A 20585-nucleotide genomic window follows, 5' to 3' on the forward strand; every position below is an offset into this window, starting at 1 on the left:
ACACGAGGATACACAATCTGACACAACCAAGAGACAACCATTGTGTAAAACATGGAAACTAAGCACAAAATTTGGCAGATAAATTCTTTGGCAAAATGCAAAATGGTTCCATGAAAAAAAAAGAAAAAAAGCACTCAGCTACATGTGTCAGGATCATATTTACTGTTTTTAAACCGTCATAATGAAATCACAGCAAATTATCAGTCTTCTGTTTGTCCTTGAAAGTAAGCTGGTTTTATTTTCTCTGGGGCAGGAGCAACTGAAAGAAGTTACTGTTCTATTTATATCCAAACATGTGTTTATTAAAAGGATATATAGATTCTTTGATTTGCTTTACTCTAGGTACATATAAGTAATTATTGAGTCTTTACATAAGGTTATTTATATAACTCCAAATGTGGCTTAATGTTTGTAGGAGTGATTTGATTTTTTGAAATACAGTGTTTGCAAATGTGTAATGGTTAGTATATATGCTTGTGGCTTCAGGTTTCTTGTAATTCTTGTAATTGAAGGGGTCACTGGTAGGATGAAGACTAAATAGTTCTCCTTCTGTTGTGGTGTGATCTTTACATGCCTCCTCCAAGTACTGTTTACTTTGTATTAGTCGCTTGTTCTTCCTATATTCACTGTCAGATAGGAGATGTAAAAATGGCTAGGAAATTGTGCTATACTGCTGGGCTACAACAACTCAGTTCAATAACATATTTTAGTTTGACTCCATCTTCAACACATACACATATCTACTGACATGAACAGTCTCAAATATATAAAGGTCAAAATGAACAAACTCTAGTCTTTCTTTAAATCCATACTCAAACTCAGCTTTAACTTGGAAGCCCAAACCTTCAATCATCTCACCTGCTCTCCCATCATCCCATCCTAGAGCTTTTCTTAAATGTAGTAGCATTTACAACATAAGTATGGAACTCTATTTTACAACAGAAGGCTTTGTCAGATATATTTTCTCAATAGAGCAGAATGCCATGATTTGTAGGAAACCCTTTTATCATATTGATGAAGTACTGTAAAGCAGTACTTATTGGAAAGTTAAGAAGCAGAACTTCATCTCATACGCCAGTTAGTTTGGTCTCAAAATTCAGACTGCTATCACATAAATTAGGCTTTCACAGATATTCCATAATATATTGTGAATGCTGTGTTTCTTTACCATGCTTATATTGTGAGACTGAAGGGGAAATAACACAAACACAAGTGGCTAAAATATAAGGGAGAATAATTGAAGGACAAAGTTTAAACATACTGTCTGTTAACTTAGATAGTGTGGGCTTGAAAAGATGTAGAGAGAGAAAAAAATAACAAGACCTGTTAATTCACTAAAATTCCAGCTCTCAAGATATAATCTTATGAAAATAAATATTACTTAATAGAAACCAACATGAAGGCTCTTTCAAAAATTAGGGAAGAAGTGTCATATAAAACAAAGGAAAAAATTATTTTCAACAGGGTATTCACTAGCAGTTCAAAAAATTCCAACAAAGAGTCAAAGACCAAAGGATCAACCATTATCACAGATTTTGGCGAATGGCATCCTTGATCAATACTTTAGTATTTCAAAACTGTTCTTTCTGTAGGATCAAATGCTTCTCCTGGTTACAACCATTGAACTTATTCATGAATAATATAAAGACTCTTAGCTTTAGACTGGGGTATCAAGTAGTATCTGGAAGCAAAGACAAGCATCAGTACACACGCAGGTACTTACGGTCATTGCAGAGCGGTCCGCTGAAGGAAGTCATGCTACAGTCACAGCTGAAGCCATCCCACTGCTGCAAGCACACACCTTGGTTGGAACACGAGTCCTCCTGGCAGGTTGTGCTAGGCCCTGAAAAACAATCCAAAAGAAACTTGGGTTCTTTAAAAAAGTCAAAAATGTGTTACACATGAGCAAGGTCACACACAGTAGTTGCCAACACCTCAAATTACACGACCAAACTAGTCTGGAAAGTTCTAGTTCACACACCTGAATTAGGAACAGAGAAGCTGTCATATGAAGGTTTTCTGGAATTTCAAATATAGGACAAAATACGTTATAATAGTCAACTAAACCAACAAATAGTAAAAGCAAGCACATAGCTTCCAGTATGATTATGGTAGCAGGTAATCTCATTCCATCTTCAATAACTCTCTCACTGTTTGGATTTTAGAAAAATGCATGGATCTCCTTAACTTCTAACCAATGGGGAGAGACACCATGAGAGATGGAGATTACAACTTTCATGAAACTGAGATAAAGATTGGCAAAAAAAAAAACTGAAGAGAGTTGTGCAAAAATGTCCTGCAAGTTTCTAGAAGTTTTCCTGCAGAAACTATGAATAAAGTTATGACTGTTGGTGTTTTGGATAGGTATGTTGGCAAGTATCAATTCACATGCTTTAACAATTTCATGCAATCAAACATAAAATTAAAAACTGTATAAATGACATGCCCCCATTTAACATACAAGAAAAAAAATGCTAGTCTATTTCTAAAGAATAATAACTAGAACACTGAAAAACAAAGAACTGAAAAGAATGATCAAAGCATTAAATGTAATCACTCTACAAACATATTCAAGACTGAAAGCCTTTATGCAAACTATGCTACAAAATAAAATTTCTTACACAGCATTCAAGAAGGGAAAAATTAAATCTATACCCAAATAATGGTTACTGCAAAAATATAAGGTATGTTATTTTGAGGTTTCCACTGTGTATTATGGGGTTTCAGTCTTGTTTTATACACATAGGGCTATCTACCTTGCAAGTCAGCTTTCATCAATGCAACTTTGTCAGCAAAATAAAAAAAAAAAAAGCAAAATATATTAAATGTTAGTAAGCAATACTGAAATGGGCAAACACAGAAGATTCAAAAAAGCATGCTGCTGTAAAGGGGGAGAGAAATGCTATGTAGAGCAAACAAATTAATAATTAACAGCCATAAATCTTAAGAGAAGCCAAAAATGAGAAAGCGATAATTGATTAGAATTTCACTACATATGTATTCATAAAATGGTTAATTGAGCCAATGACATGTAATGAAGGAAAATTAACAGGGCTTTTGCATATTTTCCTCTCTTGGATAGATATGAATGCATTGCCAGAATGACTGCACTGCTTAGCTGAAGCATGCAGCCCACTTATCATGTGTAGATACAATGTACACGATAGTCATTATCAGACCCTTTCTATTTTTTCCCCCCTCTGGGTCTTTTCTCTTGCTATTGCAGTTAAAGTTTAAAACCAATGACAGCCATTCTCTGCCGACACTTGGACCTTACAGTAAGATCAAACTATCCAAATGTAGACAACATCATTTAGAGTAGATGAGAGAAAAAGTAAAGAATGGAAGAAGCAAATTGCAATATAATTCCCCATCAAGAAAATTCCTTTACAAGATTGCAAGGTGGAGTATTTATCTTTGCTTTTACCAGACGAGGTATTTATTGCTTACAGGTCTCAGAGTTACATCTATATTTTCCCTATCTTTATAACTGTCTTCAACTCTCACAAACTGCCCTGTGAATATTTAATACAGAAGAACCTCACTAATAAGGGTTATCTTAGAGATGGGTGGAAAGGGAACAACATCTACCTCAACACCTTTAGAGTATAATCTGAAGATACTTTCTAGCAAACATAATTTTAGGTTTTATGAAAACACAAAAACAGATACCAGACTAATTAGATGCTATTAACACTGACAGCCTTTGAGGTAACTGCTCTAGTGAATACATGAGAGCTATCTGTAATTAGATTTTGTACAAACTGATGTTTTAATAAATGCCAATTTTAAACATCCTCCTTACAAATATATTTTTATTAGAAATTCTGAGTCATGGTATTCTTCATAAAATGTATTGAATGTAGCCTAAACTATATGAATATTCACAAATTTAGAAATCATAGTATTGTAACTACTAATTGTATCATCATAATCATAATCAGTATAGTAATAATAATAAAAATAATAGTTGCTTTTAATAATAATAATAGTTTTTCTCACTTATTATATCAAAGAACCAAGGATCACTAAATTGCTCAGTTTTTGTTGTTTTTTTCCAGTCTGTGAGAGGTAAGATCTTTATTCCATGGTACTAAAGACTGAAAATAATTAATGGTTGTTAAAAAAAAAAATAAAATCTCAAAGCAGTATTCCGTAGTGCAGTCCTTCCTGAGCACAAGCCCAGCTTGGGTCAGGGGCTGTGTTATCAACAATACTGTTCCCCTGACTTGCTCAGCAGAAGAAAAGAACAGGAACAAGAACTGACGAGGAGCCATGCTTTTGCTTTTATCTTTTTGTTTTTGTAAAAATTATCAGAAATAGAATTGCAAAATAATGTTAAACTCTAAAAATGGTAAAGCTGCAATTTTGAAAAATAACCTGCCTCTCCATATTGTACAGCAGCCACTCAGAGTGTCTGCCAAGTCTTTATGTGAGCATAAAGATATGCTTTATTATTATGTTTTTATTATCACAACAGTTTTTTATATTTTCAGGTATTACAAGAGAATTCAGGCCTATGCCTGACAAGTCACATTTTTCAAAGAACTCACCTTCTAGAATAATATTTAAACACTGACAGGCATTTGCATGAGACAAAGCCCTGAATTTTTCTTTTTAGTTTTATAATGTTCTTTCTATTTTATCACTGAATAAAACTGGGAGCAAGCCACAAAGACTTTTGTACTAAGTGTTTGAAAATAAGGATATTTTTGAAAAGGAAAGGAAAGTGAAGGTAAACGACAATGTCTGGAAACCAAAGAAACAATAGAAAAAGGTGCTTAGGTATCTGGGATTTCAAATAAGACAAAGTTGGGCTCAAAGCTTCCATATCCGCTTACTTGCTGTGTGACATTAGGAAGATCACGTTACATATGTAAGGCTCAAATTGTTTTTTAGTTCAGTCACTAAGTCATGTCTGACTCTTTTGCCACTCCATGGACCGTAGCCTGCCAGGCTCCTCTGTCCATGGGTTTTCCCAAGCAAGAATACTGGAGTAGATTGCCATTTTCTTCTCCAGGGGCTCTTCCTGACCCAGGTATGGAACCTGCATCTCCTGTATTGGCAAGCAGATTCTTTACCACTGAGTCTCCAGGAAAGCCTCAAGGCTCAATTTACTCCTTTAAAATAATCCAATAATACCTAGCTGTTAGAGTCTTGAGAATTAAATGAAATTGCATATATGTAAACATTGTTATCAGTGCTTGATCAATGGTAGCCTTAATAATGAAGCATTTCTGGAGCTTATAATGCAGTTCAAGAGTTGAATGTTATGAGTCAATGCACATGTCCAAAAGCTGTTTCACTGACTCCATGTACAGAAGTTATCTTGACTCAGTATTGAGGTTAATTGAGTCTGATTATTGGTGCATTGCCAGTCTCTATGCCTTTCCAGGCAGTAATTTTCAGAGTTTGTTGTAAGGCCAAAAGCATCAGCATAAGTTAGGAACTTGCTAGAAACATAAGTTCTAGAGTCCCATCCTAGATCTACTGAACCAGAAACTTTGAGGGTATTTTCAAGTGACATGGGTTTTAACAATTCTCCAGGTGCTTTTAATACTTGCTCAGGTTGAGAAACATTAATGTAAAGGGAAAAGGACAATGTAAGCTCCATCTGCAAGCTAACACGTGTCATGTAAATAAAATCAACTATTACTCATTGAAATAAGTTAGAGAGAAAGGCAGCAAGTGATTATTATGAGAAAACCAATGGCTTCTCACATGAAAAAAGCTTAGAAATGTGTTGGTCTTGTTGGGTGGACATGGTGGAAAATCATGGGAAGATATTATTAAGTGATGTCAAATTTATACTATTTCTGTTAATATTAATATGGGGGTTTAGTGATTCTGATGTGATTTGAACTCAAAACCCCTTAAGACAATCATCTTTAGAGAAATAATTCTAGAATATCTAGAAATTGATCATGAAAAACCAATGACAGGCACATATGAGATTATTCCTAGGGACCACAGAGAACAGAAATACTCATAAATTAAAAACTGTTAATCTTGATGTTGGAGCAAAAAAAATAGGGAAATATTAAGGCAGGAAGGCAGGAACATGTCAACATTTTAAAAATAAAGGAAAAGGGGTTAAGAGAGGGTGAGGGTTATTAAAGCTCAGATATTAAAGCAAACTAGATAAAGTAAGGAAGGAAACAATGATATAATTTACTGAATGATTTCAGATGTTCAAACCATAGTTTACAATTACTCAAGAGGATTCCAATCAATCATATTAACCAATTTGCTCATTAGATTATGATGGAAAATAACACCAAATTTTATTGTAAATACACTTTCTCAATACGTTTCTCATTAGTTTTCCCTCCCACTCACCCACTCAATCATGTGCCAGTGGTGGGAGGTCATGTGTGTGTGTCTGTTTTTCTATCTTTTGAGTGTTTAGCTGTGAATGTGTCTCTGTCTGTCTGCTCCCACCATCTCTTTATAGGTGAGAAGTCATCAAGCAACTTGTAGAAAGGCCTATTTTTGAAAAATATTTTCAGAAGAGTTTGTAGTAACTTAAAAAAAATACATATATCTTCAATTATTAGATCACCTCCAAGGATCAAAGTTATGTCTCACATTTCTGTATTCATCCACTAGAGAGAATTTATTCACTTAACAATTTTACTTCCTTTTTTAAATTAATGAAAGAACAAAACACAGTTTCTTTTTGTTTTACAAAAGTGTGTTATTACAAAATATGAAATAAAGAAATATGGCAAAACATTAAAAATTAATTCATCAAAGATTTCAATTAAATAACCTTATTCTCTGGCATGATTAAAACAGTTTGAATTTCACCGGACTTTTCAGGAAAATATATGCTGCAAAGAGGAAAAAAAATGTATTTTCAAATAAAAAATGTATATGTACGTAGGTAGTTACTAAACCTAATAGCATTATTTTGGCTGAGAAGAAATGATTCATAAGCTTCTGGGGGACAGGAATTCACATGTCTTCTTTCATTTCTCCCATGTGAAATTTCATTATGAATCTAAAATTTTCAAAATGGCCCGAACTGTATTCAACATTAAAGGAGAAGCAGCAACACATTCAGAGCTACAAAATTCAGGATAATGTGATTAAATTGCATTTATGGAGGGAGAGATGGCTCAAACAATCTGAGGTGTTGAAGTGAAAATTATCTAAAATGAAAGCAGCAATCAAAAAGTACTCCTACAGATCTTAGTCTGATAGAGAACACAAAAGAACAGAAAGATACTTGAGCACATTTCTGAAATGTGGAATATTAACCTTGGGGAATAGAAGAAACCAATTTTTGCTAAAACAAACAAAATATATGGGAGACACTTGTGCTGTCATGTAGACACAAATCATATAGTGACTTGAGAATGAATGTCTGAATGTTATTTTCTTGTTGGGTCTTACTGAATGTAGATTTCAAAAAAAAAAAAAAAAAAACAGTCTCAAGTTGATTAACATTTGCTGGAATAAATATGTTTTTCTAGTTCAAATGGAGTATCTATTAAATGCTATAAAGCAAGCATTGCAGAGCTGATTATCACGCTAATGAGATGAACTATGGAATGCAAAGTAGAAAAATCAAGATCCATAGATATAGCTCCAATTTTAAATTTATTGAGCATTAGTGTAGGTTTGCAAACTGTCCAGAAAATTTAAGATGTATGGGATGAATAAGGATTTTTTAAGCCTTAAATAGAGATTTGGCCATTTGTCAGAAATGAAAATTTTGCTGGCCAGAGAGATCTGTTCTCATTTATAGGTGGAATTAGAATTATTTTGAGTGTAATAACAAAGATCTAATACCTTCACATCCTCTCTCAATCTGTCCATTGCAGAAAAGAGCATCTGAGATGAGGTCTGGAAGCCGCCCATTTAGATCAACCGATGCCAGGCAGCCTTGAAAGCCCTCCTTGGCATGGACGAGCTTTGGCAATGATTTGTACGTTTCTTTGGCCACTCCTCCTATATACAAGTCACCTGTGGGAAGACAAAAATTTGGGTCACAAAAGTAATTTGTCATTGAGTTTAACCAACAGTAGGACAGGAAAAATAAATAGTAAGGTTTATTTTTCACTAAATTAATTTTCAAAATTAATAAAATTGATAACTATTTTCTTAAAAGTAGAAAACAGTAGAAGTGTTTGACTAATACATCAGCACTAGAAGAAATTTCTAGAAGCTAGTTCCACAGAAAACTAATTAATACAGTGTGGCCAAATGGAATGAACATGGGCCATGAAGAGGCCCCTGAATTAAAATCGAAGTCATTATTTACCAACTCCATGGCTTTGAGCACTTAAAAAAAAAAAAAATTCTCTGATAGTTAATAACCTCATTTCTTAAATGGGAACAATAAAGTGTATCCTATAGGACTGTGTGAGGATTAAAAGGTAAAATAATGGAGAGCATCAGAATGAAAACATGTAGTAGATGTTAGAAGGTGCTATTATTATCAAATCTACCTTCCGCTTAGAGAATTCTAGGTTTTTCTGTTAACTAGAAGCTCAACAAATTCTAAATGTCTAATGTCTAAAATTGTCTTTTCTATTATGCTTAAATCTATTATCCTTGGTTGTACCTATCTTATTCACCAACTCAATCCCATAGTAGACTGTATATACCTGAAAATGCCACCCCTTTTCAAGTATTTATTTATTTATTTTTAGGTAAAGGTGCACCACTTTGAATTCATTAAGCTGTTTTGGGATCATTTAACAAAGCATCAATAACTTTTCCCCAATTTTATTACAGTTTCTAGTGGGACGTTTTGCTTTGCTTTCTCATCTTCATGTCTCTAGGTTTGAGACTTCCGAATTTAATGAACTACTACTTTAAAAAAAGAGATTGTAATCCAAGTTTGATTCTATTCCTTTCTATCACCCTATCTGGATAGCATTGAGTAGATATAACTAACTGACTCTAGTAGACACTTAATCAGTGCAAAACATAAGGAGGGTCACCACAAATTTCCTTGATATACTACTCATGTTTTTAAGTCCTGGTAACATATTCTATTTAGCTAATTAGTTCTTTGAGTTTGCATTGTCATTTGAATTTTCTGTCTCACCTTAACCATTTTATTTAACTCTCATGACACCTGATACCGTCTCCCACTGTAACACAGAACTCCTACATTCTTAATGTTTTCCAGGCCCCTTTGTATTGTTTTCATAAGACCTGGGAGTGAGGAGAACTACTTGCTGATGCTCACTCTGGTTGCTGAGTCATGAGTAATAAAAGCCTTGGTGTCTGACCCAGAAACTGTGTCTCCTGTCACCATCCACAAAACAGTAATAAGCTATCTTGGTAAGTAGGGTAAAAAGCAACACGTAGAATATTCCTGGGTTGTATTGATGAGTAAATTGAGCTTGTTTAAAGTCATTGAGCCATAAAAACTGAGAACTTAGGTCCCTGACCCACTAACTAAAGCTCAAAGTACTAAATAGGATGCCATAGATCCTCCATGATTTGTACTGACGGTACTGGGTGTGTTTACTTTTGCTACTTCCTAAATAGAAGAAAACACCTATTAATTATTAACCAAGATTCCTAATATTAAAGGATACCATGCTTTTGGTCTAAAACAGGATTCTACCTTTGAAATACATGATTTTTTCTTCTACGTTTCCTTTCTCTTAGTCTTTTCTCCCACATTTCAAGTGATTGTGTTTTACTTACTTCAAAGAAGGGATATGGATCAGAAACCAAAGACATAAAGAAGTTGTGCTTATGTATTTGATCCTTAAAATTCAAGGCTTTTAAAGGAGTGAAATAGAATATAATGGCAATTACATGAGATGAGTAAAGCTTTCCTGTCCCTCATGTGGGCAAGCAGGAGAGAAAGTTGGAGGAGAAGAAGTGTGAACATAGTCATTCCCAAAAAGAGGACATAGTATTCTGATGTGGAGAAGGCAATGGCACCCCACTCCAGTACTCTTGCCAGGAAAATCCCATGGACGGAGGAGCCTTGTAGGCTGCAGTCCATGGGGTCGCTGAGAGTTGGACACGACTGAGCGACTTCACTTTCCCTTTTCACCTTCATGCATTGGAGAAGGAAATGGCAACCCACTCCAGTGTTCTTGCCTGGAGAATCCCAGGGACGGCGGAGCCTGGTGGGCCGCCGTCTATGGGTCGCACAGAGTCGGACACAACTGAAGTGACTTAGCAGCAGCAGGAGCAGTGTTCTGATGTGAGGTCTGGTGGGTGTCAAAACCTCAAGTAGGCTGAGGAAAGTAATAATGATCAGTGGCATTTCCTCAAGAGAACCCAGAAGCAGCAGTGTAATCTTCAAGAAGAAAAAGCTGCAGGGTAGATTTAGACATGCTGAGAGCTTAGGGAACCTCACAGAGCTTTCTATATCCCACATGGTATGGAAGCAACAGAACAATTCCCAGAGTAGCATAGGGAAGAGCAGAAAAGGGCTGGTCTGAGGAGGGCTTCCCCAGTGGTGCAGATAGTAAAGAATCCTCTTGCAATGCAGGAGACCCAGGTTTGATCTTTGGGTCCGGAAGATCCCTGGAGGAAGGCATGGCAACTCACTCCAGTATTCTTACCTGGAGAATTCCATGGACAGAGGAACCTGGCAGGGTACAGTCCTTAGAGGTCACAAAGAGTCAGACTCGACTAAGAGACTAACACTGAGGAGGTTATGCACACAAAGAATACAGATGGTGAGTAGCAAGTCAGTCAGCACCTATGCTGTGAGTACAGATTATTTGAGACTAGCTCTTGTGCAATCTCTCTCTATTCCCAGAATATTGGAACAGTGGAAGTCTTCTACCTCCAAATAATCTAGAAATAATCCCAGGGAAATGAAAGAATGAAAAGTTCCTGAGGTTAGATATTCACTAATTCAAAGAATCAGAGCTCCAAACAGAAACCAAGGTGAGTTCTAGAAAAACAGAGACAAGTGCCCTTTGTTGCTCATCTGAGATAGTGGGCTGATTTATACTGTTAGATGTCAAATGCAAGGACCTACTTCCTACATTCATGTATCGAAATAAATTTGTTAGGAAATTTCAGTTTTCCTCTAGGCCTACTGAATGCGGTATTGGAGAACAGTGGTAGCTGAATGAAGAATTCTTGGCACTGCTTCAGGGCTGTAGAACTTAGCACTGAAAGTTATGTATGGGGAATGGCATTGAAATATGTATAATATCATATATGGAATGAGTCGCCAGTCCAGGTTTAATGCACGATACTGGATGCTTGGGGCTGGTGCACTGGGATGACCCAGAGGGATGGTATGGGGAGGGAGGAGGGAGGAGGGTTCAGGATGGGGAACACATGTATACCTGTGGCGGATTCATTTCGATATTTGGCAAAACCAATACAATATTGTAAAGTTTAAAAATAAAATAAAATTTAAAAAAAAGAGACATTGATATTAAAAAAAAACTTTATTACACACACACACACAAAGAAAGTTATATATGGGATGCTATATATATGATAATCAATTTTCCTCTTTCTTTTCAATTTCTTTATTTTATTTTTTGACTGTACCACATGGCATGTGGGATCTTGGTTCCTCAGCCAGGGGTCAAACCCACGTCCCCTATATTGGAAGCTTGGAGTCTTAACCACGGGACTGCCAGGGAAGTCCTTCCTCTTTCTGACTATAACCTCCTCGAGGATAGAGACAGTGTCTTTGTTTTCAATTCTCCCTTGGTGCCTAGTACTGGGCTACAAGCACAGTGAGCACTAAATACTGTCAGTCAGCTGATGGATTGAAGTCATGTAGAAAAGAACAGAAAAGAAAGAATGGCAAGGCAACACAAGGGGAGCGAGCTAATTCTAAAATGCACTTACTTCCATTTCCCACTTCCTACTATGTCCTACTTTTTTCCTATTAGGACACTTTCCCAAATAACTTTTTAAAGCTTAGTGAAGAGAACTAGTAATCTTTCTCTTGTGCTGTTAAAGAGCAGAAAATATTGATTCAAGCCATGCAGGATACAAGCCTCGGACAAAGCAAGGTGGATGAGTTTGGCTTTTTAAGCAGGGGATTCATTCTCATTTTCATTACTGAAGCTGCACTTAGCACTGCCACTTAATACAGTCTTTATAAACTCTTCATATAGCAGACGGTGGTCTCAAGTCCCCTGGTGGGTTTCCATAGGAAGAGAACAAAGGAAACCTTTAAGTGGCTTGAGCCCTGTGTAGCATTAGAGTTCATCAAAGATGCAGCTTCTCCATTTGATCCTCAAGGTGATGGAAGGAAAATGACCCATTAGCGCTAATGGGATCTTGAAGGCAAAATCCTGTGCATGGAAAGGAAGCTGAGTGTTTTTAAAGATTCAGCGTGTGAATGATACCCAGGATGGACATCTAGTAAGAGTAAGTTTCCTATGGACTTCAAGCTATGCTTTTACTCTTTCTTCAATCTATGAGTGACTGGTTGATTTTCATTAGTATTCTTTAAGTAGGCCATATATAGAACTGACAAGGAAATGATGGAGCTGGGGCAAAAGAAGATACAAAGAACATGTACAAAGCCAGATATATATCAAGAAACCCTGATCTGTGGCACTAGTGTGGAATTCATGTGTAGGGGGTGTATGTAACAGTCCCCTCTCGAGAATATTATCTCTGGAATGACCTGAAATGATACCACAAGTATCTGTTTCCCAGTAGTTGGGTGGTAATGAGCAGGAAATAGTGCACAAGCTTTTTAGTTATATCTGGCTACAGACCCTGGTTCTGCCATTTACTGATTGCCTCGGTGTAGGTACATTAAGTTCTACAACTTTTTCAAGAGTCAAGATTTTTCATCTGTGAAATGGGTTAATAATGCCCACCCTGTAAGGCTGTGAGAATCACTGAGAATGCATGCAAGCATTGGGTACAGAGTGTACTCAGCACACGACTGCTATGGTATGGCAGGGTTGGTGTGTGTGGTAAGAATTATCCATCGACAGTGTACCTCACTCTATGCTGACCTGCGCTGCGAAATACAGAAGAATAAGAGGTCTAAGTTCTCCCCTTGTTTCCAGTATAATTAGAGTGGTAAGATATCAACACACAAGTCTTATTTTCCTTGACTTTGTTTAGAGGCATTTGTGTACTTGAAGTGTGCCTTGCACTATCTAAGAAGCAGCTTGAGAAGATTATTTGATATACTCCATTTGAATCCCAGCAGCATTAAACCTGGTAACATAAACAGGACAGTTGTTTAATGCATATCTTTTAATTTGACGTAAATAGACTGAGACAGAAGAATTATGTGAATACCCAGGGCCAGGTTGTAAGGTTCAGGCTAAATGTGCCTGATAAAATCAGAGAAATAGAAGGACTTTATGGCCACTGATTGTAAGCTGGAATATTATGAAAGAGTTTAGATCAAAAGAAAATATAGGATGCATTACTTTGGGATAATATAAATGCACACACCAAACATGGGGGACAGCACAAACATACCAGGAAGACAAAATTAAAACAGCATTCAAGAAAGAACACAAAAGGCCAGAATAGACTAGAAAAGAAGAATTTTCGAAAGGACCATGGTAAATAATGTTGGATGAGAAAAGTCAAAGGAGAGCCTTGAGCAACATGATAGAATTTGTGACTATTTTTTTTTCCAAAGGCAATGAGAAGTCCAAAAATATAAGACATGCAGGCTAGGAGATGAGAGAATGTGAAATAGCAATAATCTGGAGAGAAGAGAAGAAATTGTATTTAACATTCAACATGTGTAATTTGAGTAGGAGTGTCCTTTAGGAATCAGATGATATGAACTGGGGACTCAGGAATGCTAGGCCTGGAAGACCTGGCTTGGGAGCCATCAACCAGAAGCAGATAAATGAAGTGGTGTAAGAAGTTTTCTCTTTTCTTAAAACAGGGAGCATAAGGCAGTTAGAGCAAGGACTTGGAGTGCGTCTTCCAAAAGCAGAATGTAAGCATCAAGGTATAATTAGTTCTTTGACTCAGCTTTCCTGTTTATTCATATGCATTTTTTAGTGCCTCAAACATCTCAGTTTCATTTTAATTAAAAAGAACATACATAAAAAGGACAACTGCTTTATGGATTTGAATAGCTAAAACTCTAGGGAAACTTAAGGAGGCTCCTGCAATCTCTTGTAAGTGGCATATGGGGGGAAAAAAGAGAAACAATACACATTGTCTTACTTTCCAACTGGCCAGACTGGAGAAGCTTCTAGAGGCTTTGCTGAGAGGATTTGACCTTGTTTAGCAAAGATGGAGACTGCTAACTTTCCTCTCAATTCTTGCTCTGATTGGCTAATAGAAAAAGTACAAGTAGGCTGGGCTAGTTTCTTAGAGTTAGTCTGTAGGAAAGATGTCCTTCCTTATCTTTGGGAACAATCAAACTCCACCTTCTTCCACCTCCGCCTCCGCCACCTCCACTGATCTGTATCTTTCTCTTCAATTTTCATCTTTTGTTGCATATCCACAAGTGAACATCTGCAGGTTATATCTAGACCATGTAAGTTAACATAGGCTTTCTTGGGAAGAAAAAATAAACACAAAACTATTTTTATAACCAGTGTACCCTGTTAGATAGAAGAAAAAAATCATCTCTAGTCTCTGAAGAACAAACACTCATTTCATGCTTTTTCTGGGGAGAAAGCCGATGTTACTATTTCCTGTGATCGTTTAAATAAATGATGTTAAATTACAGAAAGCAAAAGCATGGGAAGTTGTTAATATTTCTCTAACACATTTGAGCTTAAGAGGAGACAAATGGAAGCTTTAATAACAAAGCACACACTGGATTGAACAATAAACACTATTCAAAATCACATCTGAGTTGAGGGCACAACAAATTATCATTATTGAAGTCAAAACTGATCATCTAAGTGGGTTTTTTGCTCTGAGACACTAGATCTGTGTCTTTTATACATCTCTATGGGAAATTAGGTTACTTTTAGAAATTCCTTGTTGAAGAGGTGCTCGGTGGTCACCAGTTTGCCTTCTTAGTTATCCTTTAACATTTACACACCTTAGCCTTCCTTGTTGCATAAAAGGTTTAATCCTAGAATAACCTGTTTTTACTTCTGCAGGAAATAGCTGTAAATCCTAATCTTTAGGCTCATCCTGGCTTTCTAAGTTCAGCCTAAAAATAAACCATCAAATTTCCTATCTACCCCTACTGGGAAATTACTTCTAGACTACCATGTTTTATAGCAGTCACATTTCTAGTCTCCCAGTCCTGAAGGAAATCAACCCTGAATATTCATTGGAAGGACTGATGCTGAAATTGAAGCTACAATACTTTGGTATCTGATGGGAAGAGCCATTTCATTGGAAAAGACCTTGACACCAGGAAAGATTGAACACAAAAGAAGGGGGCAGCAGAGGATAAGATGGTTAGATAGCATCACCCAATCAACGAACATGAATCTGAGGAAACTCCAGGAGACAGTGAAGGACAGGGAAGACTGGTGTGCTGCAACCCATGGAATCGCAAAGTCAGACATGACTGAACAACTGTGATCTTAATCACAGTTTTGAAAATTATTTTCAAAACCATTTCAATTCCATTCTGTTTCTCACACCTTCCGTTCAAATGACTGCCAGGCACTCTGGTGTTGATGACTTGACTTTGCCAATACGTCTGATGTCTGTGCCTCCATTTTCCTTTCCTTTTCCAATTCTAATCTCCCTTTCACCATGCAATAGCCCATCATCTGGTGTCCTGCCTCCACCCATCCTGCTCATTAGTACCATATCTGCCATCTCTACACTGTGGTCTGATTCCTTTTATATCTCCTGCTATCTTTTACATAAAGCATGAGGCTCAGCAATGGTCATGATTCTGAGTTTTCCTCCCTCAGAAACTTTTTCTAAACTTTCAGCAATCTCTCCCCAACAATGTTGGCCAGGTAGAGAATTAAACTAACATCAATCCTCTACCTATTTACTAATCTTTAATCAAACTGTATTTTTCTCCATCTCTGGAATACCACACGTTCATGCTATTGCATCATTCTTTGCAACATATGGCTTCTATATCATGAGTCTTTTCCCTTCCAATATTCCATTTCAAAACCTTACCCACTTTCTGGGTCTCAACTCAAATTTCACCTCGTTTATGTGTTTTCTCAGTCATAGGCAAGTATAATCTATGAATCTCCCTAACATTTAAAATCTCTTTTCTGACAATTACCATTTCATTCCCCATTCTTTATGTAGATATTTCATCTTCCCATTATTTTATAAATTCCTTGAAGAACCATCATAAGCAAAGCACCTTTTTTCATCTTATTTTCACTTAGCATTCACTAGCTATTTGTTGACTCACTGAATGAATGGATGAATTTGCAGTTTCCATTCAATAAATAATCATTTAAACATAAAGCAGAATGAAGGTTTTATGAACACAGCATTCATATTTGTCCCTAGTTCCCTCCATTTGAGAAGTAACAAGTAAAGTTAATTGTGGGGAATTTTATCTTCTACTGACCCCTTCCTTGAAGACATCTAGCTCATTAAGAGGGTTCAATGCAGTGATTTTTTTCTATTCTGATAGTGTGATTCAGGAACAATTTTAACTGACATGTTGAATTTTTTTCTTTTTTTTTTCTTTTTGTAGAGAGAGGCAGACAAAGATAGGTATAGAACTAGTTTAGGGTATCATTGTGGTAGTGAGAACCTATCAACGAGTCTCTTCTGCAGTTAAAGTAAGTGCCAAAATCTTTGTGGGAAATTAAATTTCAGTCTATCCTGGCCCTCTACCTCATTCTAGCTTTGTCCAGTTTATCTGTTTATTTGTCTGTGGCCCCATATAAAGTATGTCCTAACTCAGGCAGCCTCCATAGGCACTCTCCACACTATGGACACTTTATACTATTTTTCCAGATGCTTCTATGCTATTACACTGTTATCATTACAGAAAGGCATGCATGTATTGTCTGTGGCCATAGAAGAGGGCCAGGCTAACTGTGTAGATCCCTGATGCCTTGCCCGAGGACATCTGTTACTCCCTATGTGCACTTCCTGTGGGTTTGCAGATGTCGCTCTCCATCCAGCCTGTGGACCACTACTCCAGGACTCAGATTAGAGTCCTTCTGGTCTCCTGTTACTAATTCAAAGGCCACTGCCAGCCACAGGTATTCCGTATTTCATAGTGGGCTCCCACATCTAACAATTCATATATTGTTTTCACTACAGAGACACTGAATTTCACAAAAAAATCATTGAGACAACTGAATTTAAATGTACAGAGCCCTGACCAAATGGGAGAGAACCTCCTCACTGCTTTGAGTCCTTTGTGATCAGTGCAAGCTTTGCTATGGCCAAAACCAGAAAAGATAGCTCTGACTTAATAACTGACATTGGTGCAGCGCCCTAAACTTTACCAAATACTTGCACATAGATTGTGTCATTTAGTTTTCACCTGATGAGCTACAGAAGAAATAAAGGTTATCATGGACACATGTCACAGACACAGACACTATGGTTCAGGGGTTCACAGCCAGAAAAAATGGCAGGTCTGATTCCAAGCCCGATGTCCTGAATCTATGATAATTTTCATTTAATCTGCACTGGTTTACACAGTGTACATGCCGGGTGTCGAGTGGCCAGTTTGTACAGTTCCACTGGCACAAAATACAGGAGTGTTTTGGGGTAACTTGACTAGTGGAGAAAAGTAATGGTAATAAATGTTTGCAGAGTCCAAATTAAATAACACATATTTCCAGGATGAAGCAGAACCCACCTGCATGCTCATTGACTGATCTCACAAACACAAAGTCAATTTGCTTCTATAATCATATATGTTAGGTATCTAAATTTCAACAAGTGGATAGAATTCTTATGACTTCCAAATTTGACTTTTAGATATGACAGTTACTTTTCACTTGCCTCTCACAAAGAGATAAGTAGAACGCCTGCATTCATCTATGACCCAGTGTAAGACTTGGGTATGAATAGGTGGGGGGGCTCCAAGAAAATTGGAGTTCAGACCTTAGCGTTCCCCTGTAGTAAGGCTTTAAGACATTGACATTATAGTTACGGACAAGACAGACAATGCTTTCGACACTCTGAAATTTCTGTTTCTAGCTGGTATCTTTGATACAAAATTGCCCCAAAAGAGAAAGTTTTTGAAAAGTATGATTGTAAAACTTAATTTCTTTGTGTGTTTGGCCAACAGACTCTAAGGCAAAGCCAGTGGGCACGTTAAATGGGAAATAATAAAGTGAACTGCTATGGATGGTTGTGCAGTAATCCATTTGTAAATCACACTATGTCAGTGGCAATGTGGCAGACGGGGTGCGAGTTCAGGCGTATCAGCTCTTGTCAAGCTAACTTTGTCTCGTGCTCAGTAAATTTACCTTTTGGTTAAAAACAGGGTTCAGGTACTTCCACTGTTTTTACATTTTCCCATCCAAGTGACAGCCAGTTTAGAAACTGTAGCTATCCTTTAGCAGCAAACAATCCTGTCACCGCTGCATGTTTTGTTTTCCACTCCCTGGGTGCTGCTCTTTGGGACTGCCGACTGCCTTGCAGAAATTCCTCGTCTCACACTTACGGTCACACCTGACACGTGCACAGACCTCCGTGTGACCAGTGCTTTGCCATCTCGTTTCATTTGATTCCAAATCTTCACAATAAGCAGGAAGGGGTTACTGTCCTCACCAAACAACCCTTCTGAAAAGGTAATTTTCAGAAAAATACCTCCCCAAGGCAATTCAACCACTCCTGGGACAGTAACACTGGCACCCCAGCCTCTAAGTCCCGGGTGACCTCTCTTCCCACTGCAACACGCTGCCTCCTCGTTTTACGAAAACCCTTCTTGGTGACAGGAGAATGGGTAGAAGAGGAGTTTAGAAATCACTGAACTAGAGACTGAGAGACTTATAACTAGGGGACCCGTGAGAGGACCTGCCCAAATGTGTTATCTTTCCTGAGATTTTGAGGCGCTCTGGATAACAATTTGAGCTTTCTTTCTTTTTCAAAATAACTTTCATTATTTCAAAGAAATTTTCTTTTCCTATTTAAAAATGAATGCACACTTTTTTGGGTGGAGGGGGAAGATCTAGCAAGGTACAGAGTAAGTATAAAATGAAGGTTCTTCCCCATCATAACGGCCTGTTTAATGCAGGTCAAAAATGGAACCTGCTCTCAACTTAGATATAGGGGGAAGTCACCAGGGTTTTCTGGAGAGCTTGAAAGGACAAAGTGATACAAAACACACAAAAAAGCTTTACAGACATTGTCAAAAAGCTTCCAAAATATTATGAGCTTCAGGGTCAAATAAAACTCTTATTTTTTACTTAGGTACCTGAGCTTTTCTGTATTTTTTTTTTTCAAAGAATGAATTGCTTCTGTGCTTAAAGGATGGAATATTCTCAATCAGGTCATCAAATCCCACTGGACCAGTATAAAATTCCTTAGGGCAGGTCCCCAAACACTTTGTTCTTCCAATATTTAAATTACCCTTAAGGAGAAATGCAGATAGTTAACAGCAATGATCAAAAGTGGGGCTAGATGTGCAGGGAAATTTCCCTTAAAGCTAGGAGAATGGAGGGCTTTAGCAGTTGAATGGACTAGCCAACAGCCTGCTGGAACAGCTGATGATGGAAGAACAGGCTAATCTCCAATTATCCAATCAAATTCTATATTTGCCTGGGCCTGCTTTAGGCATCTATAAATGCAAATGTTCTATGGAATGCATATTAAGGACACAGAGCAATTAAAATTGTTGGCTGTCATATTTGAGGAAGACTTCAGGGGCTAAGGAAACAGACCCAATATATAGGTTCTATACAAGGCATAGAGATGGGAAGAGCACATGGAAAGTGAAAGGGAAAATATCCAGTTATTTTGCAATTACCAGAAGTGACATTTTCAGTGCTACAGCACTACACAGGTATTATAGCAACGTCAAATGTTCTGAAGAACTACATTTTACACAAGGGAAGAAATATTTTATTACATGACATTTTTCTCTAAGATTTTTCCATGAACCAGAGCAGAAGGATGGTTTTGGGATGATTCAAGTGCATTATATTTATTGTGCACTTTATTTCCATTTTTGTTACATTGTGATATAAATAAAATAGTTATACAACTCAAACCATAATGAAGAATCAGATCATCAGGCATTACTCTAGATTCTCATCAGGGTATGCAACCTAGACCTCTCGAATGCGCAGTTCACAGTAGAGTTTGTGCTCCTAGGAGAATCTAACGATGCCGCTGATGTGACAGGAGGCACAGGCAGGAATGCGAGTGATGGCAAGTGGCTGTAAAAACAGTTGAAACTTCATTCTGCTCACCTGCCATGCACCTCCTGTTGTGCGGCCCGGTTCCTAACAGGCCAAGAACTGGTACCAGTACATGGCCCCAGGGATTGGGGACCCTTGTCGTAGATAACTTGTTTTGTGTTTCCTGCAGTTGAGGAATACAGAATTGCTGTGTTATAGATACAGTACATTAGTACAGGACTTTAAAGAGCTTGAAGAAGTCTTTATACAGTCTCTGATGTCCACAGAGAAACCAGTGCTGGGATCTAAACAGTGAGTGTGTGGAAGGGGAATGGTGGGGTTCAGACAGAACTGAGCACAGCCTGGCTGGGAATGCTAATACCCAGCCTCTAAGAAACCTGGGAATTGGGCTGTCCTGCACCA

The 20585-nt window shown here is 37.4% G+C and overlaps 1 protein-coding gene across 19 annotated transcripts in view; it reads right to left on the reverse strand.

Moving 5' to 3' along the window:
- NRXN1 (neurexin 1) overlaps positions 1–20585 on the reverse strand; it is a 1219761-nt gene that overhangs the window by 584477 nt on the left and 614699 nt on the right. For all 19 annotated transcript variants that reach the window (XM_070798634.1, XM_070798636.1, XM_070798622.1 and 16 more), the window contains 2 exons: positions 7798–7971; positions 1724–1843 (listed from right to left, as the gene is read on the reverse strand). In XM_070798634.1, the coding sequence (XP_070654735.1) occupies positions 1724–1843; positions 7798–7971 (294 nt within the window). The remainder of the gene's footprint in view (positions 1–1723; positions 1844–7797; positions 7972–20585) is intronic.

Source organism: Bos indicus, chromosome 11 (assembly GCF_029378745.1).
Source record: "Bos indicus isolate NIAB-ARS_2022 breed Sahiwal x Tharparkar chromosome 11, NIAB-ARS_B.indTharparkar_mat_pri_1.0, whole genome shotgun sequence".
Classification (NCBI taxonomy): domain Eukaryota; kingdom Metazoa; phylum Chordata; class Mammalia; order Artiodactyla; family Bovidae; genus Bos; species Bos indicus.